Below are 24,087 nucleotides of genomic sequence, written 5' to 3'. Positions count from 1 at the left end.
GAAAAAAACCCCTCTGTTTCGAACTACAGATCTCTGCTGTGTGTTGTGTATTATATCACTGGTTCAAGAAAAAGTTTGCTGGCTTGATATCCCAACTAATATTTGAAAGTAAACGGGCGGGGGGGGGGGGGGGCGGGAGTTGATGCATTTGGCTTATTGCAGAAATTCAGGGACAAATGAGTGTTTGTAAAGTGGTGCAAAAGATCTGCTCCTAGTTCTACCCCATCCCCAGGCTATACTTTGATGTTACAGAACATAAGCTGTAAGCCAGCTTGCAAAGATGGTCATTTGCACTGTAGATAAAAACCACAAGCTAGTAAGGGAAAAATGAAAGAATGGACTGCGGAAAATACAAATGAAATTATCCTTGAAATAGCATGATGACAATGAGAAAGGTTTTGATTTGGGGTCTATTTCACTCTAAGTTGGAGTTTTCTGAGAAAAAAAAACACGGCATAATCATTTTCTGTTTGAGAGTGTTATGAACCATTTTCTATCCCAAAGTACTAGCTGATAGAATCAAAGAGAGAAAAAAAACAAACACTACAGCAATATCTATGCTAACCATAAACAGTGAAATCTGACACATGGTATCTATAAGGGAAAATGGTAATTTTATAGAGTTGTGTGTGTAGATTCACATGAACGGAGGTAGATAAATAGGTAGGTAAGTTTTTGAACCATGGGCCTTCTTTCTATTTTACAATCTGCCCATAGAACCAAAAGTATCTGTGTGTAAAGAAATGAGCAAAACCATTAACTCTCCAACATACTGGTGGAAAATAACAGTGAAAAATCCAGATTTATATCAAAGGACCAGTGAGAAAATTACGGTTTATTCGTACTGGTACTATTGAAAAGGTTGAGATACATTTTTAACCATTGTAGTAGAGGGCTCTCCATTGTGTATCTTCAGGACACAAAAGTTACAGACTTCTTTGTTATGGCTCATTTGTTACAAGGATGCACTAGAAGGAGAATTACACATTCTCCAATTGGAAACACCTGTTATACCCATCAAAGAAGAAGAAAAAGAAGTGGATGAATAAGAACAATTACAGAAGAGAAGGAAGATTAGGAAGAGAAGGAAGAGGGGGGAAAAGAAGAAATTATCATTGAACTCAGTGTTCTTTTGATTTTTTTTTTCAGTTATCTGGAAAACAATCCAACTGATCTGCGGATTGTCATTTAGGTAAAGTCAAAGCACACAAGACAGTGTTTTAATTGCTTTCCAGTCAACAGTGCTAGGGAGGAGGAGGCCATCCCAGCATCGGAAGTTCTCCCATATTAAAAGATCAGTAAAATCCAGTAGATTCCAATCAATGGCTATGACAGAGTAGAGTGAAGCAGAGCAGCTCAGTCCTGCGGGCAGAAGTAAGCATGCACACACAGGGAGTAGAAATCCCTTTGTAATGACGATCACATCCATGAACTTCCTTTGGACTATTCCAGGCTAATTTGAATATTATTCCTTTTGTTAAAATTTAAACCTGGGCCCTGGAAAATTAAACGAGGGATGGAACACATCCCAGTACTATAAAGGACAGTGGGGATTCAATTTCTCAATGTAGCAAGCATGCACATGTCCCCAAGGACATCTTCCCAGCCCTTTGGAAGGGAAACGTGGAACTAGATGCTGAGCTCAGCTGCCCAGGGACAAGGAGCATTACAGCATCCCGAGGAACTTGCCAGCTGGAATAGTTAACACTGGAATCCTATGGAAGCCAGAGGGCGGACCCACCAGTGACACACCCGTAAGGAATGCCAGGGGAGCTTGCTTTTCATTCTCCCAGTGTTCACATTACCTGGATCTTCATTTGTGTTTCTCCAAGATGGAAACTGGCATCACTTAGCTTAATTGTTTCTTGATTTTTATTTTCAGTTGTCTGGGCAAAGATCCAATGGATCTGTGAATTATCATTTAGGTAAAATCAAATACAAGACAATATTACAATTGCTTCCCAGCAATACTCCTCAGGGGATAGAAAGATTTCCCAAGTTTGTGACAAGTTGGAGGTTTGTTTGCTTGGAAGAAGGTAGTATCTGAGAATTAAAAAAGAAAGAAATTCCAAATTGAGTTTACTGGCAAAAGTACAGAACTTTAAACACAGATCTTTCTTCATCAGAACTTTAATAATGCAAAGGATTTCGTTTTGTGAGCTTTTGAGATAGTAGATAATGACCTCTGTCATCTCTCCCTTCTGTTTCCTTTATGTTTGATTAGGCAAAAGCTATTTTTGTTTTTGTTTTGTTTTCTACACAGTCCTATGTACTCCTGGTAGCCTTTAGCGTGTGGCATTCTTTCTTCCTCCCGGATGCTGGGATTATAGATATATGTCACTAAACCAGGGTTGAGAGTTACTTGTATGGTAAGTAACAACCCTATTATGCAAGGTACTATGGCCTGACAAAAGTAACAGAAAACAACAAAAAAAACCCTGAAAATTTTAAATAAAATGTATCATTTTGATTAAGTGCTCTTAAGTGCGGCATGAGAATCGTTGTGCGTCTTCAGCGTTTATAAAGCTTCAAGGTCTGCCAGATTCTACACAGGTGGTCCCACATGATCCAACAACCACTGCAGGTGCACTTTGTTCCCTCTGTTTTCCCCATTTCATAAGGGAAACTGAGGCGTGGAGCTGCTAAACCTTTTCACCCAGGCTCACAGAGTTGGAAAGGAGAGAGGGAGTCCCGAAGACTGCAAGCGCCCATGCTCCTTTGCTGCCTGATTCAACATTCCAGAGGAGGCAGGGTGGGTGAGCAAGAGAAGGGAGGAGAGGGAACTTTGCAGCAGCGTTTGAGCTGCAACCAGAGAAAAGGATGAGACTTGCTTCTGGAGGGGGGAATGCAAAACCCAGCTGGGAGGAAGGACACGCCCAGCTGGCAGAGCATGGAGCCTTGAACCTCACCCTTCATTCAAGCACAATGACGGCCAACACTCATTAGATGTAGCAGATATGCAAATGTGGAAAATGTGGAAATAAATAGAAGTAAACTCCTTCCCTCAGTCACCTCACTGTTTTTGAATGAAGGGGATGAGGAAATCGCTAAAGAAACGCGTAATTAATAAACCGATGAGCTAACATAGCAAGTGAACAAATGATTGCTAGAAACAATGGGCACCTGTGTGGTGTGGGTTACAGAGTGAGAAATAGGCAGGTTCTGCTCAGTAGCTGGAAGGGTAGTTGGACGAGGCAGAGGTTTTCAAAGCCAAATGGTCTGTATCCATTACTTTTCTGTTGCTTTAAAGAAACACCATGACCAAGACAATTTGCAGAAGAGTCTACTTTTTCTTCTGACCCCAGATGGTTAGTCCACAACATTGGGGAGCATGGCAGCAGGCCACAGGCATGCTGGCAGGAGCAGGAAGCTGGGAGCTCACATCTTGAACCACAAAGGCCAATCAGAGAGAGTAAACTGGAAAGGGTGCAAGACTTTTGATCTCAAAGCCTACCCTCAGTGACATACTTCCTTCAGCAGGGCCACACCTCTTAAACTTCCGCAAACAGCTGCACTGAATGCTGGGGAGCAAGTATTCAAATGCCTCAGGCTGTGGGAGATGTTTCTCATTCAAGCTCATATTAGAATCATCCAGGGAGAAGAAATAATTAAAAGGGGATCATCTTTATGTGCCATAGATACTAATGACATATCTCTCAAATGTGAGTCATTTTACTGTTATGTTCCTTTAACAAAACAAAAGTGTTTAGTTTTCCCCTTGGTCTATGGCCTATCTAGTCTCAGGTTCTTGGCCACCTGAGCAGTCAGGCGTGGGTTCTGTGGTAGGTTGAAAATAATTGCCCCCCCATCTCATATGGAGTGGCACCATTAGGAGGTGTGGATTTGTTGAAATGGTTATTGCCTTGTTGGAGGAAGTGTGTCACTGTGGGGGCAGGCTTTGATGTTTCCTATACTCAGGATACTACAGGGTGTCTCAGTTGACTTCCAGCTGCCTGCAATATGTAGGACTCTCAGCTACTACTCCAGTACCACCATGTCTGCCTGCATGCCACCATGTTCCTCATCATGATAATAATGGACTGAACCTTTGAAACTGTAAGTGAGCCATCCTAATTAAACATTTTCTTTATGAGTTGTTGTGGTCATGGTGTCTTTTCACAGTGATAGAAATCCTAACTAAGACAGCTTCCATCCCATGGAGTGGACCTTAACTCCAATCAGATAATGTTCATTTTCAATCTCACTAATCTTCGAGATCCCAGACAGGATGAAATAGAGACCTCTGAATGGAGACCCAGTGACTTCCATGTGGCCAACTTAGGCCATGGAAGTTCTTTCATAAAGTAGGCTATGCTCTGCCTAATCTCAATCTACCTTACTGTTCGTATGTCCTGAACGCTCTCTGGATTTTTTGGTTTTTTTTTTTTTTCAGTGAAATTTCCACTGTGAAGCAGGTTTTCCAGGCCTGTCTGCAGTGAGTCAATGTTTATCCTGAGTCTCATAACATTATCTTCTGGATTCTCTATTTCTTCTGGTGTGCTTGCAGGGGTATGTGTGCTGTATCCTGAGCCCCAGTCTCAAACTAAAAAGATGAATTAAGATTATGGTGATTTTGGAAACACACATGGAATACCCCCCTTCAGTGACTTTGTTTTATGTCATTCATGTCGAGGCTCAATCCTGGTCTCCCCTTATAGTACTTCTGTGATGGACTGTCAAGGTAAAGTTAGTGTTCTCTCTTTTATTCATGATGGACTGGGGACAGATATAATAATTACACTTGAGTCAGAGTAGGGTATCAAAGAAATTAAAGCACTGGCCGATGTCCAAACTTTGTCCATGGTTATACACAACTGATAACTTTTAGAACTGAAATCAAGGTGACTGACATCTTTTGATTTATTTTTCTTGTCTTAGAGCAAAACAAAGAAAAAAATCAATGTGGGTAGCTCAAATACATCAGCACAAAAATATTCCTATTTTTACATTTTCTGTGTTTCTCCTCACAGCAGTGACATTATTATGTACATAGAACTGGAACAAATGTGAACTGTTTAATTTTTCTCTGGCAGTGAAGAATTCACATTTACATCAAGGCTGAGCTCTTTGTGTGGGTACCCCACACCACTTTATAAATTCTTCTGAAGTATTAGTATCAGGAGATTGAAGCCCCAGGTGCATCAACTATGATGTTATGGAAAACCAGTGTTTTTTTTCTTTTAAAAGTCATAATGTATGTACCATATGAAGTTCTTGTTTAAAGGTCACATAGAAATGATATTTAAGACACAGGAAATTGCTCATGGAGAGTGGCAGGGTGGGTATTGACCTGGTTCCCTTTTTCTGAATGTAAACTTATTACCCACATATGTGTGTGTATCTACACACACACACACACACACACATATATATATATGCATTACATATATATCTTATATATGTATACATAACATATGTGTATATATACACATTACAGAAGGGTATTATATTTTAATTGTGGTTTATATGTTGGGCCTGACACAGGCAGACAATGTGTAATTGTATTTGAGTAAAGATTAGTTACTCTTAAGAGAATGAAATCCCTCTTCTAACTTGAACTACTAGCCCTGGTTGAATTATTTGCAGTCCCTTCCCTCTGCTTTCTATTTTCCTAGATATCCTTCTGTCTTATACAATATTTTGGTTCACCTAGATTAGCCAAATGATAACTTGGCTGTGTTATTCTTGGGCAGTCTCTGGTAATAGTGATGAGGTTGACAAGGTTGATGACGAGGTGATAATGGAGGTGATAACCGTCACTCGTCATAGAACACTGAGGACATACTAACCTTTTTATACAGCCATCTATCTTCTGCCATCCTCAAACGACATTATAAGTTCATTTTCCTTTTTTAGTGCCATCTTAGTGTAACTCTACTTATTCACAGCAAGGTGACTTGCCTCAGGTCACAGACAGTCACAATAAGCCAAGATCTCCATTTCGTTGTCTCCTCTTGCTGTCAGGTGTAGGATGTTTTCCATAAGGCAGAAAAGTTCATACTACACACATGGCTCACACATTCATGTGCAAGCAGATGTTCTTGTAAAAGCTAAGTAGGTTATAAAGAAAAAAAAATGAGGAAAGAGAAATTCTAGATGGCTTCAGTTTGGATCTCCAAGCAAAGACTCAACCTTGTCTACAGAAAAGAATACACATATATTATTATCTTTATGGAGAATGAAATAAATTGCAGTATTACATAAGTAACATTCATAATATATTTTATGTTACCAGAGATCACAAAAATCCCTATAATCGTGGCTGACTTAATTTCACTTATGCATTATTAAACAAACATTTATTCTCGATAAACAAACATTCCTCATAGAAGATGTTGTGATGTTCTTGAAGAAATATAAGGTCTGTGAAGCAAAGTGACATGTGAAGAAAAAAAGGAATTTCCAGCTAATTATGTCCAGGGTATAGGAAGGCTGGTGGGTCAAGATACAATAGCAAAGTCAGCTATTGTCCGAGGGAAAAGAAGGGACACAATGGCACAGGTTGAGGAACTGTCACGATGGTACTGTTATCAGAAGGAAGAGCTGAGACTTAGTGACACAGGTTGAGGAACTTTCCTGACAGGGACCCTCAAGGTTTTTCTTAGAGCCAATTCATGGAGAAAAATGTCATGAGTTCCTCTGCTCAGAAATATTTCATGTTAAGAACTATACATGGGTCCCCCAAATCAATTCATACTTTTCCCCATCACCGATCTGGTTGTGAGGCAAGATCCTTTAGTTCAAATGCCAGATCTCTGATTGTAATAAAGCTGGCCTTGTTTCAAATGCCCTCTTGGGAATTTTGAGTTTGGGTGCAGTATGGAGAGCAAAAGTTTCCCTTTCCACTTACATCATAATTCTGGAGTATGATTTATATTTTAAAAATTATTAACAAAGAAATCAATAATTAAGAATTTTAACATTTGCCTCCAAAATGGCCTCTCTTGATAAAACCTATGTGTGAGCAGATCTCAAGGAATCTAAATTACAATGAATGATTTTATTGCAATGTGTAGTCTAAATTATTTCAAAAATTTCTTTTTTCCTCTCTGGCCAGTGTCTGTCTAGTGTAGACTTACATGGGATAAATTTAAAAAAATCTATCATCTGATTGACAGTCATGAAAATATGCTCAATCTATTTCTTTGGGGAATCTCGTGAGCTTATGGACACTCAGTAATGGCTTCCCTTGCCTGTCCAAGGCACATGTAAAGAGATCTGGGAATAGGGGTAGAGGGGAAGGTAGTTTACTGTAAAAAATAGAGGATGGTTGCTGGGGTCAAAACAGTGACTTCCCAGGAGTTCAGAGGCTATAGTCCTGCAAAAGAATTGGGCTGATTTTGAGATGCTACAGAGAGGCAGGTAAAGTACCAAGGTGTTGATAACCATAAATCCCCTGAGGCTCATGGACATCCCTTGCTGAGGAGCCAACATGGAAGTCACACATTCTGAAATCCACCCAGAGAAACCAGCCCACTGATGAAGACGCCAAGAAATCCTTAAATCAGAACTCAGGGCCTCCAAAAAAAAGACGACTTGGCATAGTTTCTTAATTTCCAAGAAAACAATATTTCCAGAAATCATACTGACCATATTTAAGGGACTTGAACATCAGATTTTAGAATTTGAGTGTATGATCCTTGCAACTCCATTCTGTTTTGTAGAGTGTCAAATACTAAAGAAGTGAAATAGAAATTAAATCTATATTAACATAGAAGTAACTTCTGACTGTTATTTTTTGCTTCATTTAAATATTACCCCATGTTCACATTTATATACATGATTGGAAAGCCAGAAAAAAAGGAAAATGAATGTAACAAGTGATATTATGGTTAATTTCCCTCTACATGTGTGTATATAATGTTATGTGTCTAGAAATGAATGGGTGTTACATTTTCAATAAGAACAATAATTGTCATTTTTAGAAAGAGCGAAATTGAATCCTAATTCTAGACTAATGCTGAACTGAAATAAATAAAATCCACCCCAGCACTAAAGTGCTAAATGTCATGACATAATCATTTTATGAAAAGCATTATAATTTGTTGAAATGACTACTTTGTATGATAAATAGCATTTTAGTTTTAGTACAAAATGAAAGGAAAAATTCAGTAAGTACATCTTTTGAAGAACTCTGGATGTAGTGGTGCTCGCCAATAGTCCCAACACCAGCAAGATGGAGGTTAAAGAACTCCAAATTCAATGTCAGCTGTCTGAGCTGACTGAGACCCTGCCTTAAAAGATAAAAATAAAGCAGGAAGTGTGAGAGCTCAGAGTAGTGTCCAGCAAGACATAGATGCTCATATAGTCAAGAATTGAAACCAAGTAACTTAATTTATTAATAAGCAAATAATTACATTAGTATCCATACGAAAAGCCTATGAGGTATTCCTTTGGAGAGAATTGGTATGCAGGAAAGAACTGTAAAGGAAATTTAATTTAGAAAACACATCCAAGCAAAATAATTTGGTCTTAAAATAGCAGTACCTGGCAACTTTAATTTTCTGACAATAACTGAGATCGTAATGCATTTGAGTTTCTCCAAGAAGCTAGCTCATTGGTGGTAGGCTATTGTCTGTTTCGTACAAATTTCCCACTTGGATGCGTCACACTCATTGTCCAGCAGTATGCTGTGTGGCATTTTTTATAAGTGTCTAGAAACCAACTCATTTGACTTCTGAGCTGGTTAGGTCCTCTTGTGGCATTAGTCATCAAGCAAGTTGCTTGGAACCTAATGATTCCCAAAACCATCAAGACCAAAACAAAAAGCAAAAAAAAAAAACAACAGCAAAAACTATCATCTGAAAGTTCCTAAGAAATACCATGTGACTTGATTAATTACACAGCCAAACATGGGAAAAGGTTCAATTTATTAATTTTAAAATCCAAACTCTCCTTGGTCCAGAAACTGAATAGTATTGATGACACTAAATTGAGAATACTACAAACCTGGTACAGAAGGATGGCTCAATGGTAAAGACACTTGCTGCCAAGTCCTAGGACCCGAGTTCAATCCCCAGAACCCACATGGTGGGGGAAGACACGAACTCCAAAAGTTATTCTCTGACCTGCATGCATGGATTGTATCATGTGTGCATGCAACATATACAGAATAAATAAATTATAATAGCATTTTAAAGGGTACTCCAGTCCTTCAAACTAATACAACATAGCTATCTTCTCAGGGTGATACCCCGAACTTTTACAAGAGCAGAAAACAACATTAGTTTCACTCAATAAAATGTCTAATAAAATTGATTTGTGGTTTTATTTCAAGAAGATATTTCTAATCAAACCAGGGTCTTTATTAAATCACTAAGTGTTTGTAGGTACCCCACATGTGCCAGGCACTCTGAGGGAGCAGAGGGTATTGCTTAATTAGGAGCAGACCATCCTAAACTTTAGGATTACTTGGGGGAAGATACATAAGTAAATGATATCTAACACATGCACACACACACAAACACACATATATAATTATAGATTTTGAAAGCATAGGGAGAAAACACGTGAAAGGAAAGCCTGAGAGTCGAGTGACATGTAAAAGGTTTCTAAGGGAGTCCCTACACCCTACATGGCTGACATGAACCAGCAGAAGGAAACAACCAGGCTGCATTGGGGGAGAGAGAATTCTAGAGAGGCAGACGCATACATGCAGGTCTGAGTCAGGAAGGCGCTATGTCATCTCTAGCATTGGAAGAATGCTGCAGAAGCTTGGCGAGGAAGAAAAGTAACACAGCCCAGAGGCATTCAGGGCCCAGAGTGGGCCGCATCTTAGAACCTAAAACAAGCGAGTGGCCCACACACTTCTGCACTCTGCAAAGGTCGTATGTGAAGCCAGCAGTTGGGATGTTCTCAGCTGTGCTAACAGCATCCTCTGATTCAAGCAGCTTTAAATAGGTTTAGTTGTGAGAATCATGGTTTAAAAACAGGATTGATCTTAGGATATCTGAAAAAAAAAAAACCACTCTACCAAAATGAACTAAATAATAGTTATGCATAGTTACCAGTATGTAGCCATGGGTAAAATTTCAGAGCTGAGCCCAGGGAAGGCAGAAGCTATGTAATTGAGCATCTGAAATGTCACCCATGTGGGTCACATTGCTTCTCCTAACACTCTTAACCAGCTTATGTCTCAAAAGGTAAGAAATTTCTGAGCATGAAGGAAAGGAAGAGGTGGTATTCCAATTCAGGTTGTCCAAATGTGACCATTTCTGCTCACCATTCTGCTGTAGACATAATGAGTCAGTTGAGAGGCAGCTCAGCAGTCAAAAGCATTTGCTGCTCTTCCAGAGGACCCAACTTTGGTCCCTAGGCCCCACTTCAAGCAGCTCACAACCACTTGTAACTCCAGCTCCAGGAGGCCTGATGCTGTCTGCTGGCCTCTGTGGATACCTGCACAAATGTTATGTATACATACACACATGCATAAAAATGATATTAATCTTTATAAAAAATAAGTGGTGAATAATAGTTCTTCAAAGATCATGGCTCAAAGAATATCTTCGGTGCTGGACTTCCAGAAATAAAAGGTCCATGTGCATGTTAGTAGATTCATCCTTTTTACCCATTCAGTTATTCTTTATTCATAAGCACAAGCATTTAAACAGTTGAAACATCTGCTGAACAAACATTAACGGAACACTAAACAAGATAATGTAATAGCTTAGAGATGAGGATGAGAACAATCAGAGAGAGGGAAAGGTCGGAGGAGGGTCTGTCTTCAGAAAACTTGAATTCAGAAAGCTAGTCTAACAACCACATGGGTGCAAAGTAGTGCAATGTTCTTGGCAAGAGCAATGCAAGTTCAAAACAATGCCTGCCCTGCGCTGCCAGTCCAAGTCCAACATAAATGGACAGACATGTACAGAAGACCATTCCAAAAACGTTTTCACGTTTGAGAGAGATGTTCACATTTAAAGGCATTTCACATCCCCTCTCTGCAGCTCAGCCGAATTAGGATGCTACTCTAAACCAGAACCCATGGTTTGTTAGAGGAGGCGTGGGCAGAATTGAGTGAATTAATTCCTCAATTTGATTCTTTCTTCTCACCTCCTTCTTTATGTCAGATAACTCTCCTAAAGAAGGGTTGAAGAAAGGGAACCTCTCCCAAATTGCTTTTGCTTTAGCAACACTGGGGTTTGAAGCCAAGGCTCCAGCAAAGCACGGTATCACTGACCTAGTCCACCTTTCCATTTATTTGGTTTTCCTTTGTCTTAAATATGCAGCACATTGGGCTACTGAATCGCTAGTCTTGAGGGGATGTGGGAGGGATAAAGGAAAGTGACATAAAGACAGGTCATGGAGTCCTTGACTATGGGATGAAGGAGGTTAGACTTTCTATATTACACCATACAGAAAATCCTCAATTGTGTGTGTGTGTGTGTGTGTGTGTATTTGCAGAGCCAACCTCCTAATTAGGGGAAATACACTGAAATGGATAATATTTTTTCTAATTATAGAAATGAATCTAGTGCATCAAAGATATTAAGGTCATTGTTTTAGTCTCAACTTCCTCTGAGAACTACTGTATACTCAGTCTAATACTTCCCCAGATTATTATTGTAACAGTAGTACTAGGCATTAGTCCCCAAATTAATTTCAGGTTAACAATCATTTGCTTCAGCCAACATTCGGCATGTCCAAACAAAAACAACTGTCATAGTGCAGCTTGCCCTTTGACCAGAATTTCCCTTCCTTCCTCGTGTCACACGGTGACTCTTCCTCATGTTTCCTGTGGTATATAAGGTCAAACAGTTGATGGTTCCTTTCTTTTAAGAGCATGCTCAACATGGGTTTTTGACATTTCCCCGCAGCTCACACATCTTCCGCATCAGATTTTAATAATATCTTGACCCCGTAACCTTTTGTTTCAAAATTGGTTTTGGCAAGAAATCAAAAGTAGGAAAGTGTCTATATTAAATATTGATTTTTTTAAAAGATCTCTTTTTTTTTTCTTGGCCTTTCTTTGGAGAAGGTAAAAGAAGATAACAAAGGGGTTAATAGCCTTTTAAAACTTCACCCCAATTTTTTCCCCTTTATCTTTGTTCTCTGGCTTATGATAGGGTAGTTCTGGCAATATTAAATCTCACAACTGCAAATATGTACTAAAAACATTTTTAATAAAATGAATTAGCTTACAAATTTGACCTTGAGATACTCTATCAAGGAAGAGCTTAATCCAAAACAAAACAAGCCAGATAGTGGTGGCATACGCCTTTAATCCCAGCACTCAGGAGACAGAGGCAGGTGAATCTCTGTGAGTTCAAGGCTAGCCTGACACAGAGAAAACCAAAACCAAAACCAAAGCAAAACACAATTTGAAGAAATAAATTTGGAAAGGACATTTCTCTCATTTCAATTATTATTATTATTATTATTATTATTATTATTATTATTTATTAATATTTGGTTTTAAAAGGAATCCTGCTATCCATCGCAAATTGGCCTCAAGTTTGCAGTCCTCCTGTATAAACCTCCAGGGTACAGAGATTACAGGTGTGCATCACTGTGCCCAACTTATTATTTCAAAGTTTTAAGGGTACGTTTTCATTTCACAATTGTGCTAGTTTCATTTCTGTTCCTGTGATTAAAAGCACCCTGACCCCAAATCCACTTAGAGAAAAAAAGATTTATTTTGTCTCTGATTCTAAGTTACAGTCCATTACTGTGGGGAAGTCAAGGCAATAACGGAATGCATCCTATCGACAGTCAGAACAGAGAGAGGGAGAAAACTCTTGGCTCTTGATGCTTGTTTTATTGCCAGCTGTCTCCACGCTGACACAGCTCAGAGGCCAGCCTAGAGGATGGTGCTGCCCACCTTCAGAGTGGATCTTCCCAAGTCAATTAACTCAGTTAAGAAAATCTCTCATGGATGCCGACACGCAGCCTAATTCAGACAATCCCTCACTAAGATTCTATTCCCTGGTGATTCCAGACTGGGAAACTAAGGAGCGCAGGCACAATTCTACAACAAACAGGAGTATAATCCCCCTTCCATTGAGTGCTTTCGTCTACCAGTTACTGAGGCACACTGATCCCTGCCAGATCAATGCAGCTACTGTATGATAACCATGGTTCCTCTCTAGATTTCATATATAAATGGGAAAGGATTTAAAGATTAAATTATGCTATACAAATGGCTCCTAGTCCTATGAAACTGCTTTAAAAAGAGGAGGGGCGTGAAAGGGCTTTGCCAATATGCAGTCTGGGATATGGATATGCAAAGCCAACAGCCGAAAGTTCTCGTGTAGGAGCCAGAATGGGTGCCTCACCTGAGCCCGCCATGCTGGCCCATTGGGTTGAGCTTCAACCTTCAGAGCTCTAGGAAAGTCAATGCCACTGGCCAAGCCACGCAGACTGGCCCTTGACATTAAAAGCTGGTGGTTACCATACTTGTCTCATTGTGTGGATTGGGAGACAAATTAGTAGGTTTAGCAGCACAGGCCATTTGAACCTAAGGGTGTCTCTATCAGCCCACTCTTCAGCTCTCCCTCTGAATTTTACACCAGGAAATAACAAATACTCAACTAACCTCTCGAAAATTCCCAAACCTCCGACTGTTGTTTTTCTTTTAATTTTCCAGGTTTAGGAAATGCACAGGAAACCAATGAACTGTTCTCCTTTCTTGTCCCCATCATTTGGGTTTTGTGTTTTAGCAAGAAGGTATCATCTAAGATCTCAGAATTCTACGTCGATAATTGAAAGAAAAAAAATTACTATCAATTTCCCTGAAATCGCAATGTAGAAATAAATCCAGGATTTGCTCTGGCTGCGTTTGCTTTCTCTAAAACATCTTAAACACAAAATAAGCAGTGTTGTGCCTGAAACTAATTGGCATTGTCCCCAGTGCCATATTACAGTCAGCTTCTATTAATTGGATTAGGGATTCGGTGAGAATGGCAGCTGGTAGAGGCTTTACAGTTACTGTGAATGTCTGTAATCCCTGTGGCAGAAACCCTGGAACAAAAACAGAGAGTGATGGTGTTTGGGGAGGTACCCGTGTGTGTGTCTGTGTCTGTCTGTCTGTCTGTCTCTGTGTGTGTGTGTGTGTGTGTGTGTGTGTGTGTGTGTGTGTGTGAGAGAGAGAGAGAGAGAGAGACAGACAGACAGACAGACAGACAGACAAACAGACAGACAGACAGACAGAGACAGAGGGAGAGAGAGAGAGAGAGAAAGAGAGAGAGGGAGGGAGAGGAGAGAGAATGACGTACATGTGTATTTACGTTGTGAGAGCTTGAGTGCTTAGGGGTGCGTGTGCACATGGAAAGCAAAGGGTTGACATTGGATGCCTTCCTTGGTCCCTCTTCACCCTCCACTTGGACCGAGAATTTGCCCATTCAGCTAGCCTAGCCAGTCAGCTTACCCAGGGGGTCTTATGTCCCCACTTTCTGCATTTTGGGATTACCCAAGGTCTCCTGGCATTTACGTAGGTACCTGGGGTCTGACTTATCTAGGTCCTTGGTTGTACAGCAAGCACTATATCTGCTGAGCCATCTCCTGGGCCCCTTCCTTAATTTTTTTTTTTTTTGAAATTTTAAAAATCAAAGCTAAACTCCCTTTCTCCCCTTCCAGGCTTTCTCCAGCCATCTTTTTATACCTGATCAACATCATGCCGTCCTTGTGGCTTCTTGAAATGCACCACGGAAACCAGGTACTCCTTTTTAAAAAGCAGAAGGTGGTGATGTTCAGTAACAGTTCCTTCTCAGAATAGGACATGATTGGTTTCAGTTATATACTTTTCCAAGGGTTTGGAAATCATCTAGAATTGAAGAAATAAGAGGCCAGCGGCAAAAGAAAGTGATGTCATAATCAAAAAGAAATGAAATAATCACAATTACTTTTGAGTTATGATTATTTAATTAGCACTTGTGGGTGATTATCTTAGTTGGCTTTCTATTGCTGTGGTTAAAACCATGACCCAAAGCAACTTGGGAAAGAAAGGGTTTATTTGGCTTATATGCCTGATCACAGTCATTGAGGGAAGCCAAGACCAAAACTCAAACAAAGCAAGAGCCTAAGGGCAGGAACTGAAGCAGAAGTCATGGAGGAGTGCTTCTTACTGGCTTGCTCACTGCAGCTTGCTTGGCCTGCTTTTTTATAGAGCCTGGGACAACCTGCCTGAGAGTGGCACTGTCCATAGAGAACTGGGCTCTTCCACATCAATCGCCAACTAATAAAATGCCTCCTAAGCTTGCCTACAGGCCAGTCTGATGGGGCCATTTTTTTTTTTCAGTTGAGTTTCTCTCTTCTCAGATGACCCTAGCTTGTATCAAGTTGACAAAAAAAAAAAGAACCAATCAGCACAGTGATCTTCTTCTAAGATCTACCCTCCTTTTCTCCCAACATGCTAGCTAGAGTTCACCGGGGGACGTGAACATGATATATTTATCTATTTATGTCTGTATGTATATGTGTGGATGTGATATATGTATATGTGTCTAGTAGATATGCACGTGCATATCTGAAACTGTGCTCCTCCTGCAGAAGCCAACAGCAGATATAGGATGTTTTCCTCTGTCCCTCTCTGCCAAATTTCCTCAAGGCAAGATCTGTCATGGAACTGTGTCAGGAAGCCCAGGGATTCTCCTGTGTCTGTCCCTGCCAGCTCGGGGGTCACAGGATCTTGCAGGAAAGCCTACCTTTCACACGGGTGTTGGAAACTTGCACTCAGGCCCTCATTCTCACCACTAAGCTGTCTCTCTAGCTCTGTGAATACGACTTAGCACTTGCAGTTTAGGGGGTCCCAAGAAATTAGGCTAAGAGTCTCATTCGGCTAAGAACTGTTCTGGCATTCCTGGGAAGACATTTTTAAGAAATACAAAAGTAAAAAATGAAACTACATTAAGAAAAAGAAACTTCATCTGTGCCCACATGAATGCATTCAAACTGCTAGGGGCTGTCGAAAACACAAGTCAAGCAGATTCTAGGAGACACACTTTCGGAGCTTGCTGGGGAATCCTAGTAAAATATAAATCTGTGGGTTGAAGAGGAAGCTCAGCGATTAGGAGTCCTTGCTGCTCTTGCAGAGGACTGGAGTTCAGATCCTAGCACCCACATTTGGCTGCTCACAACTGCCTGTAACATTTCCAGGATCTCTAATGCCCTCTTCTGGCCTCAATAGACACCAGCATGTATGCGGCGCGTGCGCGCACACACACCTAAACATAGAAATAGAACAAAATATCTACGGACCAGGTATTAAACATAAGGGAGTGATATCATGGATCCCATCATAGAGAAAGGTATCATACCATACCTATCCAACCACATGGAAAATGACCATGGCTTACAATTCAAACCCCATTTATAAAAGCAGTGACCATCACTCATGTTTGTTTTATTGAGTCACAGCCTAGCCTGGCATTTGCTATGTAGCCCAGGTTGGCCCTGAACTTGAAGTAATCCTCCTGGCTTACCTTCCTGAGTTCAGGCATCCCCCAGCATTCACGGCTTATATAGTGTTTTAGATATTGACCTACTTCCTCCAGGGACTTGTCTGGCTCACAGACTCAAGACCGAGCTTGGCATTTGTTTTGTTAACTCTCTCGTATGAGCCTCGGAAGCTTCAATGATAAAATGCTTTAGGCAAGATTTGCTCAAAATTGACCCTGTATAGATTACTTTGCTACGGCTGTTATTTTATATCAAGGTTGAGTCTCCAATCTATATGTAACTTTATCTGAAAATGCTTCCTGCAAACCTGAAGCACAAAAAGAGTCATTTGCCTTTGTGGGTTGCTTTTGACGAAACTCCCAAGCAAATATCAATCATGCAGCCATGAAGAAAACCTTTCTCCTCCTCACATCTCATGCTGATATTCATTAAAGTCCAAGGCAACTTCAATGTCTGCATTAAAGCAGTTTTGTAACTGTAGATTGGTTGATTCAAGTCACCATGGCTTTGATAAAAAGACCACAACGAGCAAGAGGACCACTTGAGTCACCTTTCAGGACTATGAAAATATGCTATGGTGATTTGAATCAATTTCCCCTCTACACATTCAATTCTATGACATGGCTATCATCCACAATAACAATTCATTTCTCCCAAATGCTTTCATAATATAAATGGATTACAGAGCTAATTGATACACAGGTCAAATCCCATTACAACCAATAGCATGCAACCAAAAACTCCCTTTGTAATGAGAGAGAGAGAGAGAGAGAGAGAGAGAGAGAGAGAGAGAGAGAGAGAGAGAGAGAGTTTTGAGCCTTGGGCAGAGCTCCTGTGACTTTCGTACTACAAAAGAAATCGAACCTTTATTGCTGTGGTTTGACACTGAAAATTAAAATGAATACCTGGAGATTGAAGCAGGCAGGACAAGCAGAGATGGAAGTTGAAAAAGAGAGAGAAAAATATTGGGATTATGTTTAAAGAAATAAAAAGTGGCATTTTGGAATCGAGGGAGATACAGAAATCCCCTCTGTCCTCTAGTGGTTGTGATAATCCATTTTGTTGCATAGAAACTGACATTTCACAGAGTTTTCAGATAGATTTTTCCCACTTAAAGATTTAAGGACTCCATACATTAGGCATGGTCCAGATATTTCTATTTTATAGATGAGAACCCAGGGGCTTAGAAGGCTTTAAGTTCAGAACACACTCTCTAATGCTTCAGAGGAGCTTGCAAAGGATCACCTGAGTTTTTCCATGATGGAATAGAATCATTTCCTTTCCGTATATGAAATGAGAGAGACGGATCAGTGGTTAAGAACACTTGCTAATCTTGCAGAGAATCCGAGTTCAGGTCTTGACACCCACTGGACCCACGACTTCCTGTAACTCCAGTTCCAGGAAATTCTGACCCCCTTTTCTGGCCCCTTCAGTCACCTACAGACATGTGACATAAAAACACAGAGAGACATACATGTACACATAATTAAAACTAAATAATAAATCTTAATTTCCATTTGCATTCTCCATTTATTTACATCCCAGTTGTTCTAGATGACCAGTTTCATACCTTCATCCCTGAAGTAATGTGATCTACACACATGTAAACAAAAATGTCCTAAGGATTTCAATTCTAACCACATGTGAGCTCTGCTTGTGACAGAGCTCACTGAAAGCGAAGGAAACACCCAGCTCTTCAAGATGCCCTTGTTATCTTTGAGTCAAAAGGATATTTTAGGTTGTAATGACATAGCCATAAATAGGTAACATGCTGGTACCAAAATCACCTTCACAAAATCCCTTGCATGATGATGCCTACTCGAATGACAGACACAAAAGCAGAGAAAGTCAAATTAGGGTTGAGGAGTCAATCCCCTGTTCATGGCAGCCTTAATGTCCTGTAAAGAAGAGTCCCACCAATCTAAAACTGAGTAACAGGAGAGGAGAAGAGCTCAATTAGCACCATGATGCACATGCAAAGCTGTTTGCTTCCATATCAGAAGGCACCACCTTCAAGAGTCACATTTTCCTTTAACAGCAAGCTGTATGTGGAGTTTTGGAGATAAAAGTTATCGGAATCTATCACCTCACCACTTTTAACACACAGTATATTTTCATGCCTGCAACAAAAAGGTGGTCAAAATTTTGTCTCTAGTGACAATTACATACTTAGGTTCACAAAGCTACTCTTCCAATGATGATTTGGGCTTTGGATCAAAGATTAAATGTTTTGTCTCCATTATTTCTTTTTTAAACCTTAGTGGCATGCATACATACACACTTGCACATGTATGTATATAACCACAACATGCACACACATGCACCTACATTCACAGGAATATGCACAGAGTCATGCACACACATGTGCAGACACATACACATTCCACACACACGTACACTTACTTGCACTTTCACTTGCATGTACACACATACATGCATGTACACACACAGGTACATATACACATAGTGTGCATACTCCTAATTATTCATGTTACTTCACTTGCAACAGTAGTCACTTAGGTTGAGAGAAGCAAACAATGGCTTCTGGGCTGACTTTACTGTTTACTTGTCAAATGGCTTATGGAATAAATGGCGTAATTTTGAGAATAACTGGGGGAAAAACACTTCTTACAGCTTTAGCTCTTTTTTCCCAATAATTTATCTCTAATGAAATGTGTAATCATTGAGTATGGTGGTGATGGTGGCAATTGTGGTAACAGTGGTGATAGGAACTCTATGTCTCTCTCTGACTCTCTCTTTGTGTCTCTTTCTCTGTCTCTCAGTCTCTGTCTCTGTCTGTCTGTCTGTCTCTCTCTCTCTCTCTCGTGGTGTGTGTGCGCGTGCGTGTGTGTGTGTGTGTGTGTGTGTGTGTGTGTGTGTGTGTGTCTGTGTGTGTGTGTTTATAAAACATGCCAGCACTGCAGATGCTGAGAAAGAGTTGACCACTCTCCCAAGCCAGCTTGTAAAGTATACGACCACAGCGGCTACACAGCTAGCTGTGTCTCCTTGTTGGCTTACAGATTTTTTCCACCTCATATTCTATCTCAGTTTCCCAATATCTGGCTTGATAAGATTATAGACAGTTTGTTTGCAGAAATTCATGTACAGGATGATGAAAGGAAAGAAGGAAATCATCTTTTCGGTCAATTATCAAATTTCCCACAGCCCTAAATTGACTTAGTAACAGCACTGGCATCTGGGACACTGGACGTGCTGACTTTTTGTTTGTGCCGATGCCTGGCCCAAAGGGTGAAAAGTAATTAGATTATTTATTTAACTGGAATGATATTTTTAGATAGAGAGCTTTCTTGGTAAGAAACAGACTCAAATGTATCCTCAGAATTTGTATCACAATTGTTCCAACAAAGATTCAAGAAAGGGATCTCAGTTACTAACCCATAGATTCTCCAGCTGTCTATGATGGCTCAGCATCTGTATCCTCCTATGCTATGGGAAAGGGAGTCAGGCAGTGAGCACTCTCCACCTCATATTCTGGTCTCAGGTAATGTTCATGAGGTCTCTGTAAATGTGCCACGTCTTCATCATCTCTTGCATGGAGTGAAGCTACTTTGCTGTTACTTTGTTGTGATAGTTTTTGTACACCCACGCTCAATTCTTAGTATTGCAGCGCCCAGTCTGAGAAGCTGGCACAGAACTTCAGTAGAAGAGGAGATGTCAATCAAACCCTGGTGTCCCACAAATACACCAATGAAATGGAAAAGATCTTGGAGACGGTGAGAGCTTTTTCCACCATTTATGAAAAGTTTCATAAAGCTGCAAAAGTTTTTTGGCATAAGAATTGTAAAAGAAGATGCATTTCATTCATTAAGCCCATATCACCTACATGATGATGTACTTTACGTTAATAAACACATGCATTAGTAACACAACTCTTACAACAAGCGTATAGAACCATAAACTAAAATGTATCATATTGCAGCATGTTAATTATATTGTCACAAATTTATGTGATCTAATTATGTCTATACTTTATATATAGTTGTGCATAATAATCATCTTGCTTTAATCAGAGTAAATTGAAATTCTGAGAGGAAGGTGGCTGGATTACCTATATACCTCTTTTTTTCATACATATACAATCATCCCTCTTAACATATCTTGCACCTTGGTGATATTAGTCCAACATCTGTATAGATTTCAGACAGGCTATCACACAGCCAAGGTTGGGAGGCCTTACCTTTTTGGAGGAGGGAATAAGGCAAGACTGAGGGAGGGGATGGGAGGAAGGAAGAGAGGAGGATCTGTGGTGGTATTTTACTTGTACTGAAATGTGATTTTAATTGTATGTTAATAAATAAAGTTGCCTGGGGGTCAGAGCTATTAGAGCCATAGCAAGTGTGTGGCGGCGGTGGCGCACGCCTTTAAGGACCTGGAGGGCGGTACATTCAGGCAGTGACGAGGCAGTCACATGTTTGGGTTTACAACCAATGAGAAGGCAGAACAGGAAGACTTTAAAGACATACACACAGGAAGTAGGTCCCTTTCGGAGAGCTCTCTTGGCTGAAGAGGATCGCAGAATCAGGAAGGGTGAGACTCTTAGCTCTGACCTCTTGGCTTTCTTTTCTGAATCGGCTCTGTGTTTCTTATTTAATAAGACGGTTGGTTACATCTACAAGGATCTGTGGTTGGTGTGTAAAAAGATATAAAAAATTTCTTAATAAAGAAAAAACTCACTATGTAGCTAAGAATGACTTTGAACTTCTAATCTTCCTGCCTCTACCTTCCACATGCTAGGATTATAGGCATGTACCACCACCTCAGGTATATGTGGTGCTGGGGATTGGACCCAGGGCCTCATGAGTTTTAGGCACTCTACCAACTGAGCTATATTCCCCAGTCCCAATACTTTTAACCAAAAAACTGATGAACCTCCATGGATGTGTCGTCATCACAAAATGTCTATAGTTTAGATAAGAGCTCACTTTAGGTATTGCATGTTCTATGAGTTTTTAGACACGTGTATTAGAATATCTGCCTGAAATGTGTGCTTGCCTATCAATGACCCTCCCTTCTCCACACATCCGAACCACTTTTGACAAGGGAGACCCCTTCCTCTCTCCCTCCATCTTCCTCTTCATCTCCCTCTCCTTCCCCCTTTATCCCAGTGGTTTTCAACCTGTGGATCATGATCCCGTTGGGGGTCAAAAGACACTTCCACAAGGGTCACCTAAGACCACTGGGAAACACAGATATTTAGATTATGACTCATAGGAGTAGCAAAATTATAATTCTGAAGTAGCAACAAAAGTACTTTTATGGTTGGGGGGGTTACCACACATGAGGGTCTCAGCATTAGGAAGGTAGAGAACACTGCTCTATCCTTTGTTTCTTCCAGCCCTCCTTCCCTTCTTCTCTCTCCTTCTTCTTCCACCTCTCCTCTCTCTCTCTTTGTGATGAAAGAGACCAAGCCCATGGTTCTGCACATGCTAAGCACATCCAGCCACTGAGCAGCATCCCCTAAATAGGCCCACTTGTCCATCTTGTCTGTTACCTTCTGGTTGAATTGTATGGGTCTCTATACGCTTTGGGTAACAGTCCTGTAGATGTGCCTCTCTTGGAAATATTTCTTCCAGTGCCTCTGGCTTGTCCTTTCATTCTCTTGCCTTCTACAGAATAGGAAAATTTAATTACAGTGACGATCAGCTTACTAATGCTTTCTCAGATCCTACCTTAGATATTGTATCTAAAATCACCATCCTAACACATGCCATGCTGGTGTTCCCTGATGTAGCCTTCTGAGCACTTTACAGCTTTGTCTAATTCTTTGAATCTTGTGAAGAGTGGAAGCTCCATAGATCCACGTGGTTCATTTATTTATTTATTGGCTTGTGGAGGCCTGGTTATTCCAGCACTATTTTTTTGAAAACAGTTATCTCCACTGAATTACATTTGCTAACACATTGAAAATTACTTGTGGGTTTGTGCGGTCTGTTTCTGGGGTCTCCGTTCTGTCCCACGGACCTATTTGTCTATACTTTTTACCCAAAGCACACTGTCTTTGTAATGGCAGCAGTAATTACAAAACTCCAGTCTCGTGCTCCTTTAATATTGTGTGAGCTTTTGTGGATATTTTAGTTCTCCATGTTATCCTTAGACTCAGTTCTTCAACACTCACAACATAACTTGATGATGCTATGGTTGAGCTGACATGTTGACAATGGTGAGTCTCCTTATCAATGAACATGCGGCATCTCTCTAGTTAGTCCATCATGATTGCAGCCTTCAAGGACTGTGGACATAGCTTACAGCTAGAGCATATGCCTTATGATTCAAGGTCCTGTGTTTGACTCCTAGTACTATCCAGAAAACAGAAAGACTGGTTTAACATCTCAGCATTTATTAGTTTTATTATCTATCTATCTATCTATCTATCTATCTATCTATCTATCTATCTGATATACATGTATTAATATAACATATATTTTAACATAGATGTATGTACAACACATATGTTCTTTAACATTTTGTTAGATTCATAACCAAAGTGTTTTATTTTTCACAGTGACAAAGTGATTCTGAATTTTAGCTTCAACATCTATTTCTTTACTAGTATACAGAAAGAAGATTGACTCTTGAATATCAATCTTTATTCTACAATTTGTTTATTTGCTCCAGGAAAGTTTTTTTCTTCTTTCCTCTACCAGTTCTTTAGGACTTTGTACATCTAAAAGTATGTGATATCTGAACAAAGACAGTTCTATTTCTTCTTCCAATGAGCATAACTTATTTTCTTTTCTTATTTTATTGAAATAGCTGGGAATATATATATATATATATATATATATATATATATATATATATATATATATATATTCCATGTAATAGAAAAAGTATTTGTCAAAATACAATGATAGAGTGGCTCTTTTTCTTCACACATCTTATATTCAGCAAGTTGATAATGACCTGTTTGAAAACAGTTCACAGAAGGGACTCAAGACAAGCAAAGGTCTCTACTATCAAAAGATGTTTTCTAAAATAAGATACACTATGGAGCCCCAGAATAGACTAGAGCAGGGCATGCATTATTGTTCAAGTTCTAGTTAGTATGTACCTATGTCACTGTGGACAAGTCACTAGTTTTTCATCTTAACTAAAACAGTAATATTTATCCTGATAATGTGTTGCCCCTGTGAGTTGAATGAGTTATATATATTCGAAGCCTCACAGGAGAAACATTAAGAAGAAAGTGACCAAAAATTTCTGATCTTCCTGCATGGATTCGATCAGGTCCTCTTCTTCACTGGTCATTTCTCTTCCTTTGTACTATGGCTTTGGGATGGACAACTGATCAAGACGTATGCGCCAATTTTGCACAAGGATAACTGTGCCTTTTGCAGAGGTCACCCGGAATCACTATCTTGTCTACTTGTGACATAGATCTTGTAATCTTTAAATATTTTAGCCTAAGCCAGCAGTAACATAATTTGAAATTTACTTAGAAATTAAAAGGGAAGGATATTTCCTCCAGGATATATTAGGGGACCTAAGTTTTCTCAAAACCTAAGAGTAAAGGTAGACTGAATTTTTCTTGCCAAATTATGGATTATTGAATAATATGCTATGTATTCAGAGTAAAGATAGGAAATATTGCAATTATTCCCTTCAATTAAGTAAACAGATAAACACTAATTTTTTTCTGGTTAGAGTTTTAAAGCAATGATGAACAAAAGG

The 24,087-nt window shown here is 39.8% G+C and overlaps 1 protein-coding gene across 1 annotated transcript in view; it reads left to right on the top strand.

The window, feature by feature from the left end:
- Tmem26 (transmembrane protein 26) overlaps nt 1-24,087 on the top strand; it is a 50,529-nt gene that overhangs the window by 2,782 nt on the left and 23,660 nt on the right. The window contains exons 2-3 of the mRNA XM_052744786.1: nt 14,575-14,653; nt 20,016-20,129. Of these exons, the coding sequence (XP_052600746.1) occupies nt 14,575-14,653; nt 20,016-20,129 (193 nt within the window). The remainder of the gene's footprint in view (nt 1-14,574; nt 14,654-20,015; nt 20,130-24,087) is intronic.

The sequence above is a fragment of the Peromyscus californicus genome, unplaced genomic scaffold (genome assembly GCF_007827085.1).
Source record: "Peromyscus californicus insignis strain IS unplaced genomic scaffold, ASM782708v3 Scaffold_19__1_contigs__length_69161282, whole genome shotgun sequence".
Classification (NCBI taxonomy): domain Eukaryota; kingdom Metazoa; phylum Chordata; class Mammalia; order Rodentia; family Cricetidae; genus Peromyscus; species Peromyscus californicus.
The sequence above is the reverse complement of the archived record's forward strand: the minus strand, read 5'-3'. Positions and strand labels throughout refer to the sequence as shown.